The sequence below is a fragment of the Doryrhamphus excisus genome, linkage group LG15, assembly GCF_037039965.1.
Source record: "Doryrhamphus excisus strain RoL-2023G ecotype Guam linkage group LG15, RoL_Dexc_Guam_v1.1, whole genome shotgun sequence".
Classification (NCBI taxonomy): Eukaryota; Metazoa; Chordata; class Actinopteri; order Syngnathiformes; family Syngnathidae; genus Doryrhamphus; species Doryrhamphus excisus.
This window is the reverse complement of record NC_136371.1, coordinates 6,484,595-6,511,668: the sequence shown is the minus strand read 5'-3', so window position 1 is coordinate 6,511,668 and position 27,074 is coordinate 6,484,595. Positions and strand designations below refer to the sequence as shown.

The 27,074-nt window shown below is 41.7% G+C and overlaps 2 protein-coding genes across 2 annotated transcripts in view; one reads left to right on the top strand and one right to left on the bottom strand.

Moving 5' to 3' along the window:
- The first annotated feature begins 238 nt into the window (after window positions 1–238).
- LOC131104789 (uncharacterized) lies at window positions 239–2,398 on the top strand. Its single transcript, XM_058052315.2, has 4 exons — window positions 239–422; window positions 535–682; window positions 872–1,341; window positions 2,243–2,398. The coding sequence occupies exons 1-4, from the start codon at window positions 298–300 to the stop codon at window positions 2,313–2,315; spliced, it is 816 nt and encodes a 271-aa protein (XP_057908298.2). The 5' UTR covers window positions 239–297; the 3' UTR covers window positions 2,316–2,398.
- Window positions 2,399–2,508: 110 nt separating this feature from the next.
- prkcz (protein kinase C, zeta) overlaps window positions 2,509–27,074 on the bottom strand; it is a 54,741-nt gene continuing 30,175 nt past the window's right edge. The window contains exons 12-18 of the mRNA XM_058052314.2: window positions 23,960–24,095; window positions 23,190–23,277; window positions 22,936–23,055; window positions 19,657–19,736; window positions 18,051–18,140; window positions 12,817–12,932; window positions 2,509–6,550 (exon numbers count right to left, since the gene is read on the bottom strand). Of these exons, the coding sequence (XP_057908297.2) occupies window positions 6,463–6,550; window positions 12,817–12,932; window positions 18,051–18,140; window positions 19,657–19,736; window positions 22,936–23,055; window positions 23,190–23,277; window positions 23,960–24,095 (718 nt within the window). The 3' untranslated portion in view covers window positions 2,509–6,462. The remainder of the gene's footprint in view (window positions 6,551–12,816; window positions 12,933–18,050; window positions 18,141–19,656; window positions 19,737–22,935; window positions 23,056–23,189; window positions 23,278–23,959; window positions 24,096–27,074) is intronic.

The following is a 27,074-nucleotide window of genomic DNA, read 5'->3' as shown; positions in this document are numbered from 1 at the left end:
TGTGTTTTAAATCTTCAAAATACGACAAGATACTGCAACTGTTATCATGTTATCAGTGTACGTGTTAATGCGGCATCACAGCATGTATATCATTGTTAAAGGTTTTTTTAAAGAGAGTTTCATACTGAAAACCGTTTATCCCAATGACAGCATCTATCTGATTGTGTCTGCCGTGAAAGCGGAAACGTCTGAGTGGGCGTTCCTTATGAAAGCCTCGTTCTCTGATTGGACGAAAGTGTGTGACATGTGACCCAAACAAGGAAGTTTACTGCCGCGAATATTCGAAGCCACACCAACATGGCTGAGAATCCCGCAAAGTCAAAACTGAGTAAAAGGAAGTATTTAGCCAAAGATGTGACGGAAAAAACCTCCAGTGGCTCTGCGGGGATGAAGCATGCATTGAAAAACACTAAACAGACCGGGTAGGTGTAGACTTTCGATACGTGGTTCATGTTTGAAACGACGTTGTTGTTGTTGTTTTGTTTTGTTTTGAACCATTTTTTGACAAATTTACATTTTAAATCTGTTTTGAAGGTCAGCCGATTCTGAATCAGCATGGTGGAACGCAAATAATCTATCTACTGTGGATAATCTTTGGGTGTTGACTCTCAAGTCTGCTATCCCGTACCTGGATAACCAACATTGGGATCAAGTTCCTGATCTTCCTCCGCCATCTTCAGCAGTATGTACTGTTTTCAGTCTACAGACTTACTAATATCTAATAAAGCAAACTTGTGTCAAACACAAAACAAATATGCAGATAGAAGTGGAAAAATATATATTTGCAGTGCATAAATACGTTCAGTATTTTTACTGTATATGTATTCCGCTAAAATGCTCTTAGGTTGGACTGAATTTCCTGTCAATTTAGGGAACCTCATCTCCCCAGTTAGTGGAGCATCACTGGTGTGACTTCAGTGCCGAGGTTCCTCCTTTCCCTCAATCACGTCCACCTCCCGGATCTCAAAGTCCAGACCCTCTCCATCCCAACACTCCCCAACCGACCAAACCCGGAGCAGACACTGCTGACTCATCATTTTCCTCTCTCATTTGTCAAGAGCATCAAGCTTCTGTACACGCTGGCTCCAAAAAAGATGATCCATCTCCTACATTAGCTGTTTCCTCAAGTGCCAGAGAAGAGGAGGGAAGAAAAGAAGAGAAAACGGAGACACGTGTCAACTTCTTAGGCAGTCACCCCCTGGGGAAGGAAGAAGAAATCAGCGAGGAGATGATTGGGACTGAAGAGGATGTGGAAGTGAAGCATGGTGACACAAAAAGTGGAGCGATGGCAGAAGAGAAGCTGAATAGCTGCCCTATGTGCCTGCAGGTGTTCCCTGTTGGGTGAGTATAACCGAGTTTATACTTGCACTCATTTTGTCACCGCAATTTAGCGTACCGATGAGTAACTTTGGGTTCTCAATGCTGACTTTAAGTCAGGGGTCTCAAACTCAGCCCACTGGAGCTAGGGTCTGGGTGAGACTGGGCCGCATCAGGTTTTCCAAAAAAAAAAAAATGCATTTATTAAAAGGAGAAAAATATACAAACTTTTTCAGTGCTTTGGTTCCGATTTTCTACAATAAAAGCTCTGATAAAACATTCCACTGTTCTCAAATATCTTAATTTGTATTTTTCTGCACAAAATAAGATGAAAAATAAATAAACAAATCAAGAATAAAGAAAATCAATCAATCAGTAATAAATAAATATAATAATAATAAAACGGCAAATAATAATAACTTAAGAAACCACATATAGTTGGTGGGTAGACAAATTATTTTTTTCAGATTAAAATGAACAAAGCATTATTAGAGCCCTGTAGACATGACAAAACACGACTATAGTCACATTTATGCTCTTTTTATTTACAACATATTGCGCAACTGCAGGGTCTTGAGACACATGCTAACTCGCAAACTAGAGAGCTAGCGACCTAAACGGTAGCCTTCAAGTTATTTCCTTTAAACTTAAAAAGCCAAAAACTTACCACTTCCACACGGATAGGGAGGATAACTATTAACAGTTACTTAACCTTTAACATGAACATTAATCAAACGTAATAATTTTTTCTGGGTACATGATACCATACAGCATCCATATCAAACTTGCGCGGGCCACACTAACATTAAACTTTCATATCAAGGTGGGGGCCTCAAACTAGGGGCCGCGTGTTTGAGACCCCTGCTTTAAGCACTGTGCTCGGTTATTTCTACTGATTGTTTTCCTGGATCCTGTTTCTATTCAGCTTCTCCCAGATGGACTGCGATGGCCACCTAGCTCAGTGTTTGTCAGAAATGAACATGGACATGACCTGGTGACCTCCAAGAAGCCCACATGAGCACATTGCACTGTGCACCAAACTAGAGAGATTTTCTGTGTGGAAGATGCATTAAAAAAAGTTGCAAACCATCCATCTTCTATGCCACTTCTACGCCCCCCCCCCCCCCCCCACATACAGTCTGTCAAAGCATCACCCGTTTTGTTTTCAACAAAACAGACGCAAACAGTTGACAGAAAACCAGTATCGTTTTTAATTATTACACATATTTACAAAGATGCTGTGAAGCAAAATAACATCTATCCAACCAGCATTGACTCCAAACAAATTTGTCAACATTAAAAAGTATTTTTTGTAAAATAAGGGGTGCCTTCTTTAGGTACCTTGGTTAGTGCTTCAGTGACCCAAACATCCATTATTGGTCCCTCAATAAACTGATGGGAATAAATGAGATCATGATAGAGGAAGATTGCTTGAATGTCTACATTTGCAGCTATGTCAAGTTCATGTGTGTGTGTGTGTGTGTGTGTGTGTGTGTGTTCAGTGTCGTTATAACTGCTTCATTATCTCTGCTCACTCTTCCTCGCTCCACGTCAGGGCCTGCAGCTAAATGAAAACTTTGACACCGGATCAGCTAATTAATCCTGTTATGTAGTTATCAAAATAATCATGTGTCAAATCTCATTAAATAATTATCAGCCAAGTGCGAACATTTCCGTGTGAGCATGTCAAAAAAAAGGGATGAAACCAGTTGATATTCACAGATGGGTTTGATTTTTATGGACATTTCACATGTTGCTCTCCCATTCTATTAGTTTTGGACTACAGGAGGTTGTCGATTAGGGAATTAAAAAGGTGCTATTAAAAAGGTGCTAATAGTGTAGGTCAAGAGTCCCAAGATTTATCATTTAAAAAAAAACATACAAATGACAGCAAATGTCATAACAAGCCAGTACTCCACGTATTGGATGCATTTGAGTGGAACCAAGGCAGTGATTGACCGGCTAAATCATTCAAATATGACCTTCATCACCAAAACATGAGAATTCCTTCAGTTATTTCCGTATTATTTTGGCATATAACCAGACTCAAGTAGGAATGAAGTAAAAGAAGTGAAAAACGGGGATTCAATGAAAAGGTACAGTGAGGCACGTCGAGCCACTGGTATGATATTTACAGCCGGGTACAGATGGTCCTGCAGTGACAGCTCAAGTGGAAGGATTTGACCGCGGTGAGCAGGCCTGTTCGCAATGCGGGGGCCCCAACTGGATGCTTTAGTTGTTATCAATTACAGGTGCTCCTCGTTCTACGACATCCCGTGGTCCTGAACGCACTCCCATGAATTAATAGCGTATACCAAAAGATATACGTATAGCGTGGACGGAGAACACCATTTTAGTTCACTTTTTAACTTTAACCTTCATTATGTCTTTCAAGCCTGGGGCAGAATTTTCTGGTTGCGGCGTATGAAAGAAAGTGAAAGTGAAAAATAACATCAGAAAGATGGAATCTTTGTGTAAGGATCTGCTCCTATGAAATGGACAGTGATAACTAAGCAGTGTAGTGGTTATTATTATTATTATTATTATTATTATTATTATTATCTGTTTTTCTGTTTACGGTGTGAGTGACATACGACTTACTTACTGTAACAGACTAAAAACTGAACTATTTTGTAACCCGTGCAGTGGAACCTCCCAAGTGAAATGCCCCTGAGGTCGCACAACTTAAACTCATAACGTTGTGAATTATCAGCATACAACACATAAGCGCAGTTAGCATGAAAAAAAACAAAATATATTTTCTTCAGCAAACAGAACCGAACCAAACAGAATTTTAATACAGTCATCTCTCTCTAAATCGCAGTTCGAACATCCCGCCCTCATTCTATTGTGATTTTGGAGTTGATTATGGCCCTTTTTTAGTCCAAAAACATTGAAAGAGAAGTTATAATTAATATTCTGGCCACTCGATGTCAGTAATGACACAAAACATTGATGAGACATTACCTTAACACTGCATGGAACCAACCATGGCATGTCAATCCATCCATTTTCTATACCGCTTATCCCATGCTGGAGCCTATCCCAGCTAAGAGGCGGGGGAACACCCTGGACTGTTTGGTTGCCAGCCAATCACTGGGCACATATAGACAAACAACCATTCAAACTCACATTCATACCTATGGACAATTTGGAGTCGCTAATTAACCTAGCATGTTTTTGGAATGTTGGAGGAAATCGTAGTACTCCAGAATGTCCAACATGATTAAGTTGGGAAAAAAAAACTCTTTTCCCATTTTGTGTGGAAGTGGTAATTTTTTGGCTTTTTCCTTCGACCCTCTTCCACACTTTTGTTTGAAACTCTTCTTAAGTTTAGAACTGGAGGCTAACTAGTTAGCTCAGATGCTGTCTCATGTCCCTGCAGTGATTCCAAAAAAAACATAAAGGTGACTATAGGGGTGTTATTTCATATTGACAGGACTCTAATAATGGTAAATGTATTTAGAATGTCATAAAGAGGTAATCTATGGTCTATTGAGTAAAATATTCAATTTGCTATTATTGAATCGTACTTATCACGGTGATAAATGAAGCAGCACCACAAACATTTTGTTTGAGTCCCTCAAACAACCAGCGATGTCCGCAACATTTGCAAAGCGTGAAAAAAAGCCCATTGTATGGCAAAATGTCATTCATTCTTCTAACATCCCACACTACAAAATAAGCAATAAAAGTATGCATGATTTGTGCTGATATCGTATCGCTATCTGTATCGGCCAGTAATCAAGAGTGGAATATCGGTATCGTATCGGAAAAGAAAGCGTTGCATTGCGACACCCTTAATTTTTTAGTTTATTTGAACAAGTATAGCTCAGATTTTCGTACCTACTCTATTACTTGGCTGCTGAAAAGCAAATATTGATATCAATTTCTGCATTTCAGTCCATTTTTAGCTGAAAACTAAATGATTTCAATCACTGTTCCAGACTGTTTTCGACCTCAGAGGTTCCACTGTACTTTTACCCAAGTGGATAAAACGGCCGTTACGACGTCAACTCAATGTGGTAATCAAACCCTTCCATCATCCTTACATTTCATGAGTGTGCTGAACGGTAAAAGTAATAATCTTGTACACAGAAATGACTTTTTGCATATTTGTATCACGTCATCCTACAGTAGCTGATAAAAGGAAGTTAGGCCCCCCAGTGCAACGCACACTTAGAATGATTTGTTCGTCAATGGCACAATCATTGAACCCTGCATCGTCTCACATGCAGGACGTAATATTCACTAATCAACACCAGAGGATCACATTTGTTAAAAGACATTACTGATGTCGGGTTGAATCGGAACGCCGCTCCTGTGCTTCTGAATGACTTTCACTCAGTCCACTGTGCTCCAAAAAAAAAGAGAACTTCTGCAAGATCTGGACCAACCCCGGCAGAGTTTGGACACGTTGTGGGCGACCAAATGTCGACTTAAGTGCAATCAGAGACATGGTACTTTTGTTACATGTGTTCTGTGAGGCACTTTTTAAATTAAAAATAATAAAAAAATAAATAAATAAATCAAAACCTTTCGATTCAAGAAAGTTTGTTTTGGATAAAACTGGGCCACTTGCAGCATTTAAAAAAAAAGGCATCAAATTTGAATGGATGACCTGCAATAATCTTACATTCTCATTTTTTAACGTGAGACCCTCGTCGCTCTACCGAACACGATAAAAAAAAATAATAACAAAGAAAGCAACAGGAAGTGTATGTGAAATTTCAAGTGTGATGGCATGGAGGGATGTCAGGCACGGAACGAGCCAGCTCTCTTGTCATGTTACCAAGCATTGGACCAGAATGAATATTCTGTGGGTTGAAAACAATGAAACAAGACAAAAGGATAAAAAAAAAAAAGTCACAATGACAAATCCACAGAGGGAACGTTCTTCTTGTGGAGTGGTTGTCGCTTTTCTAGCAGATACCAAGAGAGCAAGAATTTTGGCATCCCAGTAGCGCTGAAGAAACATTTCCCACTGTAATGTCTGCTTTGTTGACACGGTCCAGAGTGGAGACTTCATCCTCAAGTCTTTGACTCCTCTTCTCCGACTTCCAGCCGTGCCTTCTTGAGAGGCTTTTGGCTAAGCTTGGGCAGACTGGAGAATGAGCGAAAATGCGGAACGCGTCGTCGTCTCCTTCATACAGACTCTTCCGTGGACAGAAGCAGGGGGTTGATGTATTCAAATCCCTCAAACTCTGACTGGTCTATTCTCTTGATGACGCTCCTGAAGGGGGAGAAAAAGGAGGTGTTAATCACATGGTGACAAATCCAAATTAGCAGGTTACTTCCTGGTTGATGGACGGCCATTAAGGTGCATCAAAAAACACAATTATTCAATTTTGATATGGCTAGGTACGAAAAGTGTTCCAATATATGCAGAAACAACACATACAAAATATTTTTCCAATACATGATTATTTAGGGGGCGGCACGGTAGTCGAGTGGTTAGCGTGCAGACCTCACAGCTAGGAGACCAGGGTTCAATCCCACCCTCGGCCATCTCTGTGTGGAGTTTGCATGTTCTCCCCGTGCATGCCGCTTGTCCTCACAAGGGTTGCGGGGGTGCTGGAGCCTATCCCAGCTGTCTTTGGGCGAGAGGCGAGAGCCAATCACAGGGCACATATAGACAAACAACCATTCACACTCACATTCATACCTATGGACAATTTGGAGTCGCTAATTAACTTAACATGTTTTTGGAATGTGGGAGGAAACCGGAGTCATCCGGTATGTCCAACATGATTAAGTTGGAAGAAACAGCTCTTCTCACATTGTGTGTGGAAGTGGTAAGTTTTTGGCTTCTTCCTTCGACCCACTTCCACACTTCTGTTTGAAACCCTTCTTGAGTTTAGAACTGGAGGCTAACTAGTTAGCTCAGAAGCTGTCTCATGTCCCTGCAGTGATTCCATAGTCTGCATAAAGGTGACTATAGGGGTGTTATTTCATATCTACAGGACTCTAATAAGTCGCTAATTAACCTAGCATTTTTTTTGGAATGTGAGAGGCATCCCCTGAGAAAACCCACGCATGCACGGGGAGAACATGCAAACTCTGAGGGTGGAATTGAACTCGGGTCTCCTCGCTGCGAGTCCTGTGCGCTAACCACTTTAAATGAATCAGTAAAAACCCAAAAATCCAAACTTCTGCTGCCTTGTGTTTTGCGCCTGGCAGAAGTAACAATGAAAGTACATCTCGTAGAACTTTTCTTTCATCCACATCAGGACAGTACAACATGCTTGTGGGAGCAGGTGAGATGCAACTGCTGGCTGTGTTTTAAAGATACTTGCCATAAAACTAGCTAGGGATGTAACGTGTGTACACGGGTAGAGCTATAGGAAGTTTCCTGGAGGGGTCTCAAGTGTTGACTGGTTGTTCCTCTCAGAAATGCAGCAGAAGCTCTAAAGTCCGATACTTTCAGAAAAGAGTACACACCTCTTAGGGGGAACAAAACTCTGGATTTTGAAATTGAGCAAGCACTAGAGGTTGAACTTTTATTTGGCTTTTTAGGACTTAGGAGCAGATTAAGGTGAGAAGGAGGTATGTGAGGTAAGGGAAGACTCGGTACTATTTATCGGGTACTTGAATCACAAGCCAAAAACAAACGACTCTTTAACAAGATTCATAACTACCAGGGTGCTGATTCTCTGCTCCATATGTAGCCTGCCTTCAGATTTGATGGTGAATTGACCAACAGGTTATGTTCTCTACAGATGATCTACATGTGAGGTAATACCAGCGGGCGGCACGGTGGTCTAGTGGTTAGACCTCACAGCTAGGAGACCAGCGTTCAATCCCACCCTCGGAGTTTGTGGAGTTTGCATGTTCTCGCGTGGGTTTTCTCCAGGTGCTCCGGTTTCCCCCCACATTCCAAAAACATGCTAGGTTATTTGCTGACTCCAAATTGTCCATAGGTATGAATGTGAGTGTGAATGGTTGTTTGTCTATATGTGCCCTGTGATTGGCTGGCGACCAGTCCAGGGTGTACCCCGCCTCTCGCCCATAGACAGCTGGGATAGGCTCCAGCATCCCCCGCGACCCTCGTGAGGAAAAAGCGGTAGAAAATGAATGAATGAATTGAAATGCAAAAAAATGTCTCCCTCATAACCCTGTAAAACATCAGCCTCTCCAACAAAGAAAGGGAAAGAATGTGGTTTCACCGATTAGTCTGTTTTTTTTTCCCTTTCCAGAGTCTGCTGCATTCATTAGCAAAAGCATAATCACAGGTTAATGAAGTGGAACCCCATAACTAGTAGGCCGTGAGTAGCTGGTAAATAGAAGTGTCTCCTAGCAACACTTCTACCGCAATGTGTGTGTGTTGGTGTGTTAATAGTGGCACACAAGAAACTGATGGCCCAAAAAAAGGGCCTCTTGCGAGTAAAGACTGAGGGAAAGACAAATACTTTGTAGTTAAATAAAAAAAAGGTGCATTCAACATACTGGGGTTTTACACTGGCGGTCCAGTGCATATCCCACCCAGACTCAATGAAACATTAAAATGTCTTCCCTGAAGCTGGCATTCAAGAACGCTGACACTTTTATGTGATATCTGATGAGGTAGTACTGAAAGAGGACTCGGAGAGCGGAAAAAAACATCAAAGGAGAAGAAGCATGGTTGGTAGCCGACCAAAATCAACAGGTTTGGGGTTTTTTTTCTGCTTTAGTTGACTTGAACTTTCTGGCAACTGAATAAAGAGTTGGGGGGGGGTGCTTTTTTATGCAAATGGTCAATGGGCTTCAAACCTGCAACCACTTACAGATTACCACTTGAGCAAGGAGACCTGTAAAAGTTGTGCTACAGTATTGTCATGCAACACATCCAGACGTAAGTTAGATATTATTATTACACCTTTGGATTGAGTCTAATAGCCTCTAATAGAAGGCCCTCACATAACAACATCAGAATTGCACAACAGTAACATAGGAAAAAACACATTTGGGAACAACTGTGTCAGAATTCAACAGCGTCATAATTCCTTCATCACACACGTCATCTGTCTCTCTAGCTCTCTCTATTTTGCCTTGCTGTAAATAGGCGCAACGTCCTGCTCTGATTTCACATCCACAGACAACGTAAACTCCACTACTTTCGCCCATTGAAAAAAAAAGGTACGCCCTTGCCAAATTCCTCTGCATTGACCTTGGCATCATACTGTTGGACCACACTGATGGAACCTGACATAGATATTGGACTTCCTCTCAAAAAGGCAGCTGAGAGTCCGGTTAGAGAGCCAAATGGTAATGGTAATGGTAATGGTTTTATTTCATTTGAACATGCATCAGATTACAATTGAATGCATCACATAATCAGTTCACAGTTCCACATGTCCAAAAGGAGTAGGAAGTAGCAAAGCTTATTAAATCCTACCCCTCCATCTGGTACTTTTACAATCAGTAACTGTTACATTTGTTCACTACCTGCTTTCCATAATACAGTTTAAGGTTTTTTTTTGTTTTTTTTTTAATAATGCACCTCGTACCGAAGTACGAGGTGATATGACCATCCAATGACATAATGGGTACCATAGTAAGTGTCAATATAGTGATATATATAGCACATCATGACTGGTTCAAGACTCTTCATCCTTGTATTTAGCAAACATCAACTGCTTGTATTGTTTCTTGAATTGGCTCATCGTTGTGCATTGTTTGAGGTCCTTACTCAATCCATTCCATAGTTTGATTCCACATACTGAAATGCTATGGCATTTTAACGTAGTCCTACCATAAAAGTGTTTCAAATGTAGTTCTTCCCTGAGATCATATTTCTCCTCTCTTGTAGAGAAGTATTGGATGACATTTTTAGGTAATTGGTTATTTTTAGCCTTATGCATTATTTTAGCCGTTTGGAAATTAACTATATCAGCAAGTTTAAGTATTTATGATTTTAGAAATAAGGAGTTAGTATGTTCTCTGTAGGCGGCATTATGAATTATCCTTACTGGCCTTTTTTGCAGTACATTTAGCGAGTGAAGAAATAGCTAGCGTCTTACAAATTCACTTGTGTCAGTAAAGAAGTGCATATCTTATCCTAGCATTGCACTGGAGGCTCTACAAATACTGACAACTTCAAAAACCTGTGGCAAAATGGACATTAAAACACAAATAGACTTGGATAAAAAGGACTTATTTAGTACGATACGAGTGTTGGCCACCCACAACTCATTCAAGACTTTTACAATAGCCACCAAAGACCATGGATGCAGAAGAAATATGCTTCCCTCGGTAGTGGCCGTGGTTGCCATTTTCAAAGACAGGGAGCTGGCACAGAAAGCCTAAATGGCTTGTTCCCTCCCACCCCCTCACCCCTCGCCATGCTGGCAACAGCCCCCAGCAATGCTGGGTTTTAATGTGGCAATGTAAATCTCTAACATGGAGAGTTTACCCTACTCTGTGTCTCCCAACACAGCCGTTGCTTCTCTTTCTTCTTGAGCCAAGCCCATCAGGAGTGGGAGAGAGGGAGACTGGAGAGCTTTTTGCATCACCCCCTCATAGCGGGAGTGGGCGACATCAGCCTCTCTCCCTGGTAACAGAGGGAAGAGACAGGGATGGGGAGATAGAGTGCGAGAGGCAGCGAGGAGCCAAGCGCCTGCTTTTGATGTGCCTTGGTGTTTGATGCGAGGTTGATATCTCCACTATTTGAACTGGCAGAGTGCTCTCCACCCACCACCCCCCTCTCCACCATTCAGCTCCACCCCTACTCTCAACATCCACTATTGCATCCCCAAAAGTCTGTCATGGACCACTGTTGTCTAATTCTGTCACAAATGGGTTTGGAAGCTCCTCCATGCTGCCTCGCTGCAGCCGCTTAATGAGCTGCAAGGCTCATCCACCCTGAGGCTGGTTTGAAGATACGCACCAAGTCAACAGCAAGAGTATGCACGTTTTAAAAGGTGGGAGAGCCTAAGACGTCTGTCATGGGTTCACAGCATGATGGTTATTTAATAAGGATCCTATTAATACTGATAGATGTAGCTGCTGCATGCGTGCACTGTCATTGTCCTGCTTACTGGAAGCTCAAAGGTTGCAAGTTGTGACAGAGCTAAGCAACAATGAAATAACACAAGAAAGCGCATTCTAATATCGGATTTACGGAGCTACGTATATTAGGGCCAAAGGTTTTGCCCAGTGGAACCTTGGTTAGCGTCATTAATCCGTTCCAGAAGGTCTGACTCTAACAAAATAAATGTTTAATGTAAATCAATGGGCGAGTGGTTAGCGCGCAGACCTCACAGCTAGGAGACCAGGGTTCAATTCCACGTTCTGTGTGGAGTTTGCATGTTCTCCCTGTGCATGCGTGGGTTTTCTCCAGGTACTCCGGTTTCCTCCCACATTCCAAAAACATGCTAGGTTAATTGGCGACTCCAAATTGTCCATAGGTATGAATGTGAGTGTGAATGGTTGTTTGTCTATATGTGCCCTGTGATTGGCTGGCGACCAGTTCAGGGTGTACCCCGCCTCTCGCCCGAAGACAGCTGGGATAGGCTCCAGCACCCCCGCGACCCTCGGGAGGATAAGCGGTAGAAAATGAATGAATGAATGTAAATCAATGAATCTGTTCCAAAAAGGCAAAAATGTTAACACAAAACCCAATTTTATAGTTTTACAATTCTACTTTTGCATGCTGAAAACAATTTGAAATGTATATATAACTTATATTTTTTAATGCCCTGTTTGGCTCTCGGCCCACACCACACCAAATCCAAACGGTGTTGCAGTTCATGTTTGAGCCACAAGAGGGAAAAACATATTGAGCAGAAATGGACAAAGAAAAGGGTATTGAAAAGGGAATTGTTTGTCATAGAGGACAGAATAAAACTTGCATGTTACAAGACCTGCGCTGTCTCTGATAAAGTGTGTATAAAAGTGTGTTCCTGTTTGTGCATGTTTCTGTAAAAAGTGAAGTAAAAGTACAGTGGTGCCTTGGTTAACGTCATGAATCCGTTGCAGAATGTCCAACTCAAACCAAAATGGACTCTAACCAAAGCAAATTTTCCCATAAAAAATAATGTATACCCAATTAATCTGTTCCAGACACCCAAACTTGTTAACACATAACAGATAATAATTATAGTTTTACATGTAGAAAATGATGCAAAAATAATTTAAATGAAAAAATTAAATAAATCAAAAAAACCTTATTATGTTAATTAACGGCTGCACATCGGTCCTCACAGCTAGGAGACCAGGGTTCAATTCCACCTTCTGCCATCTCTGTGTGGAGTATGCACGTTCTCCCTGTGCATGTGTGGGTTTTCTCCGGGTACTCCGGTTTCCTCCCACATTCCAAAAACATGCTAGGTTAATTGGCGACTCCAAATTGTCCATAGGTATGAATGTGAGTGTGAATGGTTGTTTGTCTATATGTGCCCTGTGATTGGCTGGCAACCAGTCCAAGGTGTACCCCGCCTCTCGCCCAAAGACAGCTGGGATAAGCTCCAGCACCCCCGCAAAAGAGAGAATGAGAATGAGAATTTAAAGAGCAGTACTTACTCATCATCTGGTGTTAGTTGTACTGGCTCATTGGTAAATTGTGTGTCAAAGTTTTCAAGGCCGTATTCATCAGAGATTTGAGGTTTGAAGGGTGGTGTCATCTCTTTCTTCTCCAGCTGTACGGAAGTAAACAGAAAAAAAAACATTTGATTGATTTTTTTATTATCCAAAATAGGAAAAAAAAAAAATCCAGAATCAACATTTGGAAATAGTGCGCTTGTGCGCTTTGACTAAGCTCATATCATCGTAACAACATCCGTTTTAACTACGTTTAACAATGTTAAAAAGCCATAGCATTTCAGTATGTGGAATCAAACTATGGAATGGATTGAGTAAGGACCTCAAACAATGCACAACGATGAGCCAATTCAAGAAACAATACAAGCAGTTGATGTTTGCTAAATACAAGGATGAAGAGTCTTGAACCAGTCATGATGTGCTATATATATCACTATATTGATGGTTACTATGGTACCCATTATGTCATTGGATGGTCATATCATCTCATACTTTGGTACGAGGTACATTATTAAAAAAAAACAACAACAAAAAAAACTTTATTGTGGAAAGCAGGAAGTGAACAAATGTAACAGTTACTGATTGTAAAAGTACCAGATGGAGGGGTAGGATTTAATAAGCTTTGCTTCTTCCTACTCCTTTTGGACATGTGGAACTGTGAACTGATTATGTGATGCATTCAATTGTAATCTGATGCATGTTCAAGTGAAATAAAACCATTACCATTACCATTACATCCCCAGAAAACCTGATCCTTAACAATCTAGGCAATGTTTGACAGTTTTTAACTGAAAAATACAAATAAAGGTTGTGTTATTGGGCGTTATGTTTTGGCACCGAGAGAAACAAAGATTTCAAAACGGGTCTTAAAAGAGTGTGTTCACTTGTTTTGTACTTTTGTGTGCACATTTGTGTTTGGTTCCTCCAAAAGCTCCTGATCCTCCTGCTTCTTTTTGCTGCATTTTTCTGTTCATTAGTCAGGTTCAAAGTGTTTTGTGAGAAGAGCTTCAAACAAATAACACCCAATCCCTGCCTCCCTCTAATTCAAATTAGCCAAGCTTCCTCCAGTGCTTCTCTTGTTGCACAGTGCAAACATCTCAACAACTACCTACACTCTTCTATCATTTCTCTCTCCCTTGTGTCCTGTGTCTCTTTCTCACTTTTTTTTTAATAACTCTTTTCACAGACCTCTTCTCTCTGCTCCTTCTTTAACCATTCTGTCTGATGTGTTGTTGGGCAGGCTGAAGCTCTGTGTGGTACAAATGAATCACACGGCCCTTCACCTTCTGTCTCACCCTCCTCTCAAAACACACACACATGAGAAGTGCCCACAGGCCGAAGGGGCGCATGAAAGATGCAAGCAAGTTATAGCGAGCTACGTATGAGGGTGGGTATGATCATAAAATGTGTGTTGGGGGGGGGGAACAGCTGGAAGATGTCATCACAGGAAGCTACTTTGTGGATATATTCCTTAGAAATTAGGGTCAAAATCATCTTTATTCATTCATCCATTTGTCTTTTTAGGCTTAAATGAGGTCGGGTCGCGGGGAAAGCCCAGACTTCCATCTCCTCAGCTACTTCGTCCAGCATGACACTTTCCTGGCGTAAATACGAGTCTAAAGGTTTGCCCACCCCTGCTCTAAGTCCTACTCCTTTCCGAACAAGGAAATGGTAACAGACTTTCACTTGTATATATGGTAGTTTTTCTACCTTCAAGGTACTGAAAGCACTTTGGCACTGTTACCACCACTGTTACCTCATAATGACACAGCATTAGTAACTGGGGGATCAGTATCAAATCAAATCAACTTTATTTGTATAGCACTTTTCCTGCAAAGTCATGCAACGCAAAGTGCTTTACAGAATTAAAAACAATTACCACAATTAAAAAGAAAAACAATTACTAAGAAAGCCCCTCCTTACCACCCTCCATACTAGACACACACACACACACACTGCAGGGTCTTGAGACACATGCTAACTCGCAAACTAGAGAGCTAGCGACCTAAACGGTAGCCTTCAAGTTATTTCCTTTAAACTTAAATAGCCAAAAACTTACCACTTCCACACGGATAGGGAGGATAACTATTAACAGTTATTTAACCTTTAACATGAACATTAATGAAAAAACATAATAATTTTTTCTGGGTACATTTTACATAATAATAATATAATAATTATTATTTTAATTTTATTGTAATTATTAGAATATTTTATTATTTTTAAAATATTTAAATATAAATATAAAATAATAAATAATAATAGCAGATTGCATGACAATTTTACAGATACAGATACAATAATACCAGGTGGACGTGTAAAATATATAGTCTGCCCCCCCCCCCCGTAAATTTTGTCATATCAATGCAGCCCGCGAGTCAAAAAGTTTGCCCACCCCTGTCCTAGCCGGAATATTGAAGATGGGTCGGGAATGGTTCTTCCAGTATGACTATGACCCGTGACCCTGAATAAGATAAGTACCATAAAAAGAGATGTACGGATTTTAAATGGAGCTACACAACTTAGAGGATTGCTGGTCTGATCCTGAATATTCTCAGTGCTAAAAAGGTCTGATTTGCAGCAGCAGCATTTCAAAAAGATCAATTTCTTCAACACCCTCATCAAACTCGGGACTTCTTTGGCAATAACGTACTTTGCGTGTGGAAAGGGAATGAAAGAGGACAGCAGGTAAATGAAATTCAAATGTGTCATCTCTTCAGAGAGAAAAGCCGCACCCCTGGGGAACTGTCTGATGAATATTAATACGTAGTAACAACACTAGCAGTGTGCCAGGCCTGTCAGGACTGGAGACAGGCTTCTAGTTTGAGGGCAGAGAGCGTCGCTTCTCCACCTCTCAAAGCTTTGTCAACTTGTTTTCCCTTTGCACTACATAGAAGCTTGGTTGCTGCACTCAGGAGTCTCTCCTGCTTTGATATCCTTCCCCAGTTTGCCTTTGGTGCGTACTTCACAACCACTGTGGCAGAACTCATTAACACACCGCCGATTGTTTTCCTCCTCAATGTCGTTACTACCTGACACCCTTAAACTTTGTCCCAGGAGGGACACTGCAAAACACAGAGACACTGAAACGATCCTTATATTATAAAAGAAGCATATCAGTGATGCCTTAATTGTGGAACTGGAAACAAATGCAGCTCTGTGTCGGCTCTGCTTTAAAGCCGACAAAGCACACAAAGTTAGTTAATGAGGGTTCTCTGGATTCAACTTTGAGGTTTGCTTTGACATACATTAAAGGGGACCGACTATGCTCATTTTTCGGCCCTTTGTATTGAGTTGTGCGCTCCTATAGAACAGCTACACACAATAACCAGCATACGTAGAAAGTGTTCTAGTTCTTCCAGAATTCAGCTGTATTTCTTTGGATTTTGTGGTTGCTGTTTGTTTTAATGTTTTCCACCCACAACCCGCTTCCAGACACACCCACTCTGCTGTGGTTGGTCACATTGCCGAGGGCATAGAAACACTTCCGGTTTGTGCTGCCAACTTTATAGGAGTTGATAAACAGATTTTTATCTTTTTAAAATGTACGCTTTTAACATACAGATATATGCGTTGGATCTCAAATCCGATCCGGAAGTGAAGACTATACAGACTGCATATTACCAGCATAGACCCCACTAACTGTATAGAGTATCTAACGCACCGTCTATGCTGTTGATGTATACAGTAGACTACTGTCATGTGTGACAAAGGGAAACCATAATGAGTAATGACAGCCAGCATCCTGTTTTTAAAGCTAACTGTCATTAAATGTGGGTGTGCAGAACGTATGATTGCTGCTGCTCTTACATTAGTTCTAAGTAAGCTGACAAGTTGTAAAGTCAAACCCCAGAACAGCTGTCAGCAGCTGTCAGTCAACACCCTGAACTACCATCAGTTCCTCTGCTTGAAACATGTCTTTCTTGATGTGCTGCTATTTTGCCTAACAATAGATAGCAACAGCAACAAACTGTGGTAAACTAGAATATTTATCCACTTATTGTTTTGAATGCTTTTAATCTAGGATGCAAGTTAACTTTAACATAACAGGTTTAGTCATTCATTCATTCATTTTCTACCGCTTTTCCTCACGTCGCCGAGGTGCTGGAGCCTATCCCAGCTGTCTTCGGGCGAGAGGCGGGATACACCCCGGACTGGTCGCCAGCCAATCACAGGGCACATATAGACAAACAACCATTCACACTCACATTCATAGCTATGGACAATTAACCTAGCATGTTTTTGGAATGTGGGAGGAAACCGGAGTACCCGGAGAAAACCCACGCATGCACGGGGAGAACATGCAAACTCCACACAGAGATGGCTGAGGGTGGAATTGAACCCTGGTCTCCTAGCTGTGAGGCCTGCGCGCTAACCACTCGATCCCCGTGCCGCCCCAGGTTTAGTCAATGAAGGCCAATTGGGAATCCATCTGCAAATTACAATTCCCCCAATTTATTTTAATGTATTGTGTTTAGGTATTTTGGTTGCACCCTTTCAGTGTATAGTAGTCCCTTGTTTATCGCGGTTAATTGGTTCAAGGCCCGACGATATGTGATTCCTTATTTCTAAATGCAATATTTTTGTAGTTGGAGCATAAAAAAAACTTCTAAACATGTTTTTAACATGATTAGAGCCCTCTAGACATCAAATAACACCTCTATAGTCACCTTTACCCAATAGAGTAGACATAATAAGACTAAATAGGCAATTTAAGACATAAATAAGACATGTGTTGCTATGAATGTGTTCCCTTGTAAAATCAAGAGGAGATGACATATGGGGTTCTTTTAGCTTGTCTTGGGTTACTGCAGTAACATTAGTCCATGTTTTTATTAGGGAAAAGGGTTGAGTGCCATCTCCGGGTCAGGGATGAGATCCTACCCCAAATTGAGGAGTTTAAGTACCGAGAGGTTTTGCTCACGGATGGAACGTGAGGTCGACAGGCAGATTGGTGCAGCGTCTGTAGTGATACGGACTCTACATCGGTTCGTTGTAGTGAAAGGGGAGTTGAGCCAAAAGGCAAGGCAAGGTTATTTCAGGTCTAAAACTCGTATTTAGGAAGTCTAACTATGAAAATATTCCAGTATTGAATCCTACTTGGAGGAAATTCACATATCGCGGTCTAGTCTGTAACCAATTAACCACGATAAATGACTGTATGATGACTGTATTTCAGCACTTCACACAGCAGCAACCGCTCTGTAATTATTTACCTGCTCCCAATCTATACTGCGGAAAAATGTATGTGACTTGATATCCGTGAAGCCCGTCTGGACCTGGCAACCCAGCCGTTCCTTGGGATCCTGTTGGAAGCAAGACAGCTGCTCAGGAATGTGAACCAGGGCAACTCAATTTCATAGCAAAACAATCCAAAACAATGTCACATCTGGATTCCTAATTTCTCTCGATACATCAACGTAGCTTCATGTGGAAAGTAATGAGTCCGGATCTGGAGGATATTTCATATCACGTTTCAGATGTTACAGCTGTTAAGAGAAGGAAGCCAAGCGGAAAATGAATAGTATTGGTTTCATAATATACTGTACATGCGCTTGGACGGGGTTCTTTACTCTTCATAGAGTGTTGTAGCAGGCGGCAGCAGAGTTACATTTAAAACGAGCAAAAACAACAGTTACATTTAACAACATACCGTACATAACGAGCTCACATGAAACACTTACACACTATTTCAGCAGTTGATTCATGAGTATTTCCATGAGCGGGGGTGCCGTGTGTGGGAAGTAGTCCAAATAAACAGCATGAGTGTAAATAGTGATGAAGATAAGCGAGTGCAAAGGTCTTGCTCACGGATATGTTTTAATCATTCTGAGGATTTTGGCTGCACTTTGTTTTCCAGCCTCCTACTTTGCTAACGTTGCTCAGGTTAATACAGGTGTGAGAAAGTCAATAATAATAATTCATTCCTTTTCTACCGCTTTTCCTCACGAGGGTCGCGGGGGTGCTGGAGCCTATCCCAGCTGTCTTCGGGCGAGAGGCGGGGTTACACCCTGGACTGGTCGCCAGCCAATCACAGGGCACATATAGACAAACAACCATTCACACTCACATTCATACCTATGGACAATTTGGAGTCTCCAATTAACCTAGCATGTTTTTGGAATGTGGGAGGAAACCGGAGTACCCGGAGAAAACCCACGCATGCACGGGGAGAACATGCAAACTCCAAGGGTGGAATTGAACTCCTAGCTGTGAGGTCTGCGTGCTAAGTGCTAACCACTGGACCGCCGTGCCGCGCCCCCCCAATAATAATAATAAGAAGAAGAATAATGTGAACATGATGATGATTTTGGCGGCACGGTGGTCGAGTGGTTAGCGCGCAGACCTCACAGCTAGGAGGACCAGGGTTCGATTCCACCCTCGGCCATCTCTGTGTGGAGTTTGCATGTTCTCCCCGTGCATGCGTGGGTTTTCTCGGGTTTCCTCCCACATTCCAAAAACATGCTAGGTTAATTGGCCACTCCAAATTGTCCATAGGTATGAATGTGAGTGTGAATGGTTGTTTGTCTATATGTGCCCTGTGATTGGCTGGCGACCAGTCCAGTGTGTAACCCCGCCTCTCGCCCAAAGACAGCTGGGATAGGCTCCAGCACCCCCGCGACCCTCGTGAGGAAAAAAGCGGTAGAAAATGAATGAATGAATGATGATGATTTTGTTCCAGTTCAATGCCCTGCATACTGTACACCAGGCTATGTAGAAACGCTGCCTGCCCTAACCAACCAGCCCAATGTCTTGGCCATGCTGTCACACATGCTGATTGGAGTGAGCAGAGGGTGGATTGCTTTGGCAGTGGACTCTCACCTTGTTCAAAAAGCCCTTGAGTACGCTGGCAGCTTTCACTGACAGAGACCTTGGGATGCGAATAGGCTTCTCAAGAATAACTGTTGGCAAAAAAGGACAGCAACAAAAGGGAGAGAGGGAAAGTGAAAGAAAAGGACAATCGTGAGTGGGGAGGAGGAGGAGGAGGAGGATGATGATTCACAGTCCAAACTGCCTGTGGGTCACCATGTCTGCTGCGTGGGAGTCCAAAGAAGGGAGGAGACACAGAGGACTCTATTCTGTTGGTTCTTTTCCATTTTGATAGTGCACACGCAGCCTTCACACTCCTGCAGCTGTGCTTTGTCAAACTAACAAAAACATGTGTGAAACAAAAGGTTTCCTTTTCTGACACATTGCGGTTGACTGATTAGTACATACTTCACTTGCTTTATTCATTTTATATTTCAAAATGATGTGGCTGGTAAGTCATCAGCACGCGGCTACTCTATACGTTACTCACAAGAAGTCACATTTCAGTATGAACCTAAAATGTACTACTGTATAACCTTCCCAGGCAAATTTAAGATTAAGATTAAGATTAAGATTAAGATTAAGATTAAGATTAAGATTAAGATTAAGATTAAGATTAAGATTAAGATATGCCTTTATTCGTCCCTCAGTGGGGAAATTTGTATTGCACAGCAGCAAGAGTGCAGAGTCAGTTAAGCAGTACAAAATACACAATATAGAAAAATAAACAATATAAACAACCCAAGTATTAACAAAATCAACAGTTTTCCCCAGAGTTATATACAATACAGTATGTAGATAATATGAAACGAGATGAGATATATGACCAGTCTATACACTGAGATCTTTGTTAGAGAGTTAATATGAGGCATTATGGAAATACTTCACAACTTATTTAAGCGTCTCTAATTTTGAATGCACAGACATTCTTCCACTGAATCAAACATTTGGCAGGGCCCGAGTTGAGTCTGGCTAAATCTCTGAGCATGGCATGTGCAGTACCCAAAGACCCAAAAGCAGGAACTGGCGCAAGGTCTAGCTCAGTGGCATATGGCTGAGCGGCTCCTATAGAGAAAGTCTTGATTTCCGTGAGAAGGCATTTATCCAAGGAACCTGCTGTTCGACCAGCAAGCCCAGCAGGAGGGTGCTATACTGGTGGCAGATGCTATCCACGGTGCCACACTAGCATGCTGCTGACAGTCATGGCATAGACATATTGCTTCGACAAGGCTATTGCGTTATGAAAGAATTTGTCTTCTGAAAGCTCAGGAGGAGAGAAAAAGGTGTGATGGGGGATGTGCAATGTAAGGGTTACCATATGGTTCAAGGAAACACAAATACGTAAATAGAAGACATAATTGTATGTGTTAATAAAATAGTTAATCTACTATGGAAGTGTTAATTTCCCATTAAGCGTGTGATAACTGGTCATGCAGAACTTGGACGATTGGAAGTCACATCTTTGTCTCGATACAATATGGCTTTACACTGCAGCATTACAGCAGTACATGTTCCCACATGAGGGTAGTGTGTGTTCTACTGCAGAATCGATAGTACTGTTCAAATCCCAGCGCCGTTTGACAGTGCAAAAGTGCAAAAGTGTCTGTCTTTTTGAGCTTAAAATGATCCCATATGGTTTCTGTCGTTGCCTTTTTGCCCTTTCCTCTTTTTCACTCTCGTCACCGTTTTCCTTTCAGCCATCTCTCTCTCCATCGCCACTCTCCTCCATACCCTGCCACACAGATCACGGCACCACAGCTCTCATGTGCTCTCCATTGCAGCAGCCGTGCGGAAGCAATTTCAGTGTATTTCAAGTAATACAAGTATGTATGTGGTTTTCTAACTATGTATGTTCCTTAAGTAAATAAGAGAACAAGAAGACTCAAGTGATGTTACACATGAACACGGATCCGTTTTGGTTCAATGTAAAGTTAATTATCATTTGAGGCGAATAAAATTAACCCTGTTAGTGATTTGTGCATTTTATGAAGCATGCCAAAATCACCTTAGCCGGTATTGGCACAGGCATAATAAATCCTTTGCAGCTGTGAGCTCATTTACATTCATGGAATTTGTTACTTTTACACTCTAAATATACCGATATGTGTTTTGTTAGTGTTTCGCTAAATATTTGAAATCATGAAATCACAAAGTGGGAAGCACAGTGGCACACTGCATCCACAAAGCATGAAGGCTAAAATAACAGTTCAGACTTTCTTTCTGGAATTTCCAAGTTTTCGCAATGTACTACTACTCCCCCCCCCCCCCCCCCCCCCACTGTCCAAAAACAAAAGTTAGGTTATTGCAAAACTCTAGAACAGGGGTCTCAAACATGCGGCCAGCGGGACACTAGTTTGAGGCCCCCGCCTTGATATGAAAGTTTAATGTTAGTGCGGCCCGCGCAAGTTTGATATGGATGCTGTATGGTATCATGTACCCAGAAAAAATTATTACGTTTGATTAATGTTCATGTTAAAGGTTAAATAACTGTTAATAGTTATCCTCCCTGTCCGTGTGGAAGTGGTAAGTTTTTGGCTATCTAAGTTTAAAGGAAATAACTTGAAGGCTACCGTTTAGGTCGCTAGCTCTCTAGTTTGCGAGTTAGCATGTGTCTTAAGACCCTGCAGTTGCGCAATATGTTGTAAATAAAAAAAGTATAAATGTGACTATAGTCGTGTTTTGTCATGTCTATAGGGCTCTAATAATGCTTTGTTCATTTTAATCTGAAAAAAATAATTTGTCTACCCACCAACTATATGTGGTTTCTTAAGTTTTTATTATTTTCTGTTTTATTATTATTATTATATTTATTTATTACTGATTGATTGATTTTCTTTATTCTTGATTTGTTTATTTATTTTTCATCTTATTTTGTGCAGAAAAATAAAAATTAAGATATTTGAGAACAGTGGAATGTTTTATCAGAGCTTTTCTTGTAGAAAATCAGAACCAAAGCACTGAAAAAGTTTGTATATTTTTCTGTTTTTAATAAATGCGTTTTCTGTTTTTTTTTTTTAACACCTGATGCGGCCCAGCCTTGCCCAGACCCTAGCTCCAGTGGCCCCCAGGTAAATTGAGTTTGAGACCCCTGCTCTAGATTGACCATGTGTTGTTCAGGGTGTTTCTGACAGGAACAACATACAGGTAACTCCAAAAGCTAAAGTCTATAGTAATCTGGATATGATATGATACCTCCCCATAAATCTATACATTTCTTCAAATAGTGCTGACCTGAAAACTGCAGGATTTCAGTTGTAAACCTGAGCAATGCTTCAGTCCCCCCCACCTCACCTTGAAAGAGGTACTCCTCGGTGTTCATGTCAGGATTGTCTGTGATGATATCAAACGGGGACCTCCCAGCCATCATCTCAAACATTAGCACACCTAATGCCCACCAGTCCACACTGAAACCTAAGTAACAGAAGGGACACGTGTTTGGATAACAGTTCGGACAAACTAAGAATGGAAAGAAAGTTACTATATATAAATTCCATAGATCATCAATGGCTGGAATTAGCATTAAATCAAGCGACCTGTGTACTAACCATAATCTTCTCCTCTGAGGATTTCTGGTGCAATGTAGTTGGGTGTTCCACAGAAAGTACTGGTCGTGTCACCTGGTCTGATCCCCTCCTGAGCAGCAGAAAAAACACAAGGAAGAGAAATAAAAAATTGCAGTGTTTCAGCAGCTGCTTTTTTCATAAACTTCAAACCCTGCAGCTTCTACAGCGGTAACTCTTTGGCAGGAGCCAATCTCAAGCTATCAGTGCACTCACAACGAGCTTGTCAACCCATTAACAATCACAGGAAGTGATTATAGGTAGCAGTATAACAATATAACAGTCTGACCCTCGGTGTAAACACTAAACTCATGACACAGCTACGTAACACTCAAAAGGTACATCTGAGAAAAATACAAAGATACAAAGCGTGCTGCAATGACGTCAGTCCCCCTCTGGGCCCTGGTGTTTGAGACATCCATCCGTTATTAGGAATAGCTCTGGAGTGTTAAGTTGCTGCGTGATTGGTTTAGTGGTCTTTGTAAGATGACACCATGAGTCAGACTGTTACATGGAGTAACGACCTCGTGCAAAGTCACGCTCGCCGTGGGTTTATTCATAGCTCATGATTGGCTCATGTCAAATAAGAAGCTGACTGGTCCTCACAGACTCGTGCACGCCACAATATGCCATTTCATGACGTGGACGTGCAGTTTATGGAACACTGCGTCTATGTATATGTGTATGTATTTCCTCTAAATGCATTACATACCGGTGCATTTTATACACAGGAATTTAAAGTATATGTCTCTTACCTTACACATGCCATAATCTGTGAGCTTGATGTGCCCCGCCTGGTCCAGTAGTACATTGTCTAGCTTCAGGTCTCGGTAGATGATGCCTTTCTCATGCAGGAAGTTGAGAGCAATGCAGATTTCAGCAGCATAGAATCTATATGGAGGATGATGCACAATCGTTTGTGTTGTTTAAATTTCAATCATTTAACATTTAAGCCACATACTTCATGAATGGTCATTTCTTAGCGCTATTCTTTGAAAATATTGCTGAAAGACAATACCTCTGTTTTTGTATGATTCAGTTTTCAACATAGATTGTTTACCTTTGCTTCACATTCACTGCCATAGTTATTAATTACTGGCATCCTTTCGTCAGGGTTACTGATGGTCTGGTCAACTGTTTTTATGCATAACACGGCATTTTCTATGATGACTGAAAAGTCCAATCACAGCCCAAGGGACAGTCCCTGTCACTTCTGTGGATTCAAGGTGCCTTTCTTCAACTTTCTTAATGCCACAGTGTACTAGATGGTGCCAATCTTCCTCTTGATTTGCCCGAGTCTGCTATTTCTTGATGTCAATACCAGCCTCCTGCAGATCTTGTTTAGAAAGGTCTTGTAGTGCATCAGTGGTCGACCTTAATCCTGTCTTCAGTTCACCATGCCAAGGCAGTCGTCGTCATCTCAACATTGCAAGCATGTGTTGGCTTCCTTCAGAACCTCCATATTGGACTCTTCTGCTCCCTTAAAGATACCCAAAATGCGTCTGGGGCCGTGCAGGTGAAAATTCTTTAGTCTCTTCTCATGCCAAGAATACAGGATCCAAGGTACTTGAAGCAGTCAACATTTGAGAGCACCTTTTTGTCCCTGATTAGAACGCTTGTGACATTAGTCTTGGACCGAAGGTGAGATAGCTTGAAGAGGTCAGCATCTACCCCTGCACAGATGTACAGTATATCCCTGGGAGGACAGCCTAAAGAGACCGTCTGCTGACATAATCAAATGCCTTTGTTAGATCAACAAAGGCAAGATACAATGGTTTTTGCTGCTCTCTACATTTCTCCTGCAACTGCCTCACTGTAAATATCATATCAATGGTAGATCTTTCTGCTTGGAAACTACACTGAGATTCTGGGTAGACTCCTTCTGCAAGAACCTGGAGTCTTGTCAAAGCAAATCTGGCAAAGACCTAAGTGATATTCCTCGGGAGTTCTTACAGTCAGATTGGTCGCCTTTGTGTTTTGAAAACTGAACATGCCCGTACACTTTGTGACCCCCGGCCGAAGGTACCAGCTTGCCTCGCCCCACAAGCAACAAGCATTGAGTGAGGTGAAATGTAAAGCTGAAATGTTGACGCCAAGAACTTGGTTCACAACTGACACCATTCATTCATTCATTTTCTACCGCTTTTTCCTCACGAGGGTCGCGGGGGTGCTGGAGCCTATCCCAGCTGTCTTCGGGCGAGAGGCGGGGTACACCCTGGACTGGTCGCCAGCCAATCACAGGGCACATATAGACAAACAACCATTCACACTCACATTCATACCTATGGACAATTTAGAGTCGCCAATTAGCATGTTTTTGGAAATGTTGGAGGAAATCGGAGAACCCGGGGAGAACATGCAAACTCCACACAGAGATGGCCGAGGGTGGAATTGAACCCTGGTCCCCCAACTGTGAGGTCTGTGCGCTAACCACTAGACCGCCGTGCCGCCCCAGCTGACACCAGAGATCTCAAAAAGATTGGTGATCACTGCTTAGTACCAGGAGATAAGCCAGTTCTGTATCACTTCCTGTATCACCAGGTGCCAAGACCCGACTATTTACACACAGGCCACATACAGTATGCCTACACAGCAGGAATTATGTATACAGTACATCATCATGATGGACAAATTATTGTGTTTAGAGCAAATTGTTGGTCAATAGCACGTTGCCTTTTATATGTAGGTAGTACATGCTCTGTCACTGGGAGATAAGCTTCCATTAAGACTGACGGGGCTCTGTCTGCAGTGTGTGCTACAAATCCCTGATTGTCAAACACTGAGGAAAAGACCGGAATGGTAAATCCCACGTTGCACCCCCACAATTTCACTCTAACAGACTCAATTGTACACTGTAGTTTCAGCATTGGCATATCCAGACGGATAGAAGTAGCATGCTCTCAGCAGCACCATCCATCGCCCACAGATCGCCTCCCCCCATGGCGCGGGGGAATGCGGTACAGTTCTCTAAAAGCACTCCTCATGAATATGTACAATCATTATGAGTTATTAGCATGCTGCTTTGCATATGTACAGCCACTGTCTCCAGAATACAGATTGTAGGGTCCGATAGAGGCCCAACAGTGCCTCTCTAAATTACCAAGCCTTTGATCCAGCATTTATCAGGGGCGCAGTTGGAGTGCCCCACAAGCAGAAAGACAGAATGAATAATGGATACTCATTATATTTTTCAGAGGTGTAAAAAAAAAAAGAAATTACTTCATTGGATGCTGGCAGTGTCCATGAGGAACCGCTCAAGTCTGATATTAAGCATACATTTGTGAGAAGTACGCATTTGAGGAATACTCAAAATGAGCCTGGGTGCAAAGAAGTTGCAAGTAAATGAAATGGGAGCACCCCAAGGGATGCAAAGCTGCGCGCCAGCAGCAACGCCCACACCACTCTCTGCTGGTTCAGAGACAAGCTGCAATCTCATTAACCACATTTACAACTGTTTGACACATTTTAACATGTGTTCTAAGCTTAAACTTTTACTGTACCAAGTCAGCAATCACAGAAAATAAACTTCTACGTGTTCTACATGTTCATTCTTGAGTTACTATTACTTTTAAGTCTATTTTGTAGGATTGCAAATATGTGACCCGGAGGCAGTCTGCATCACTTCCAGTAATCGGTTGGGGGTCAAACAATCAATATGACCACATACACACTCGGTATCTTTGTACAATGTTTGGCAGATTAAAGCAAACAACGGTGCATGAGATGATTTGCTCCAATTGTGTAAGTGTGTTTTGTTTTTGTTGCATTTCGCTGGTTTCATTTTCGAGTTCAGTCTGTACAGTCATGATAAATAAATCGATATTATCACTTTCTCAATATTATTTCAAATTAGTGAGGTGGAAAAACATT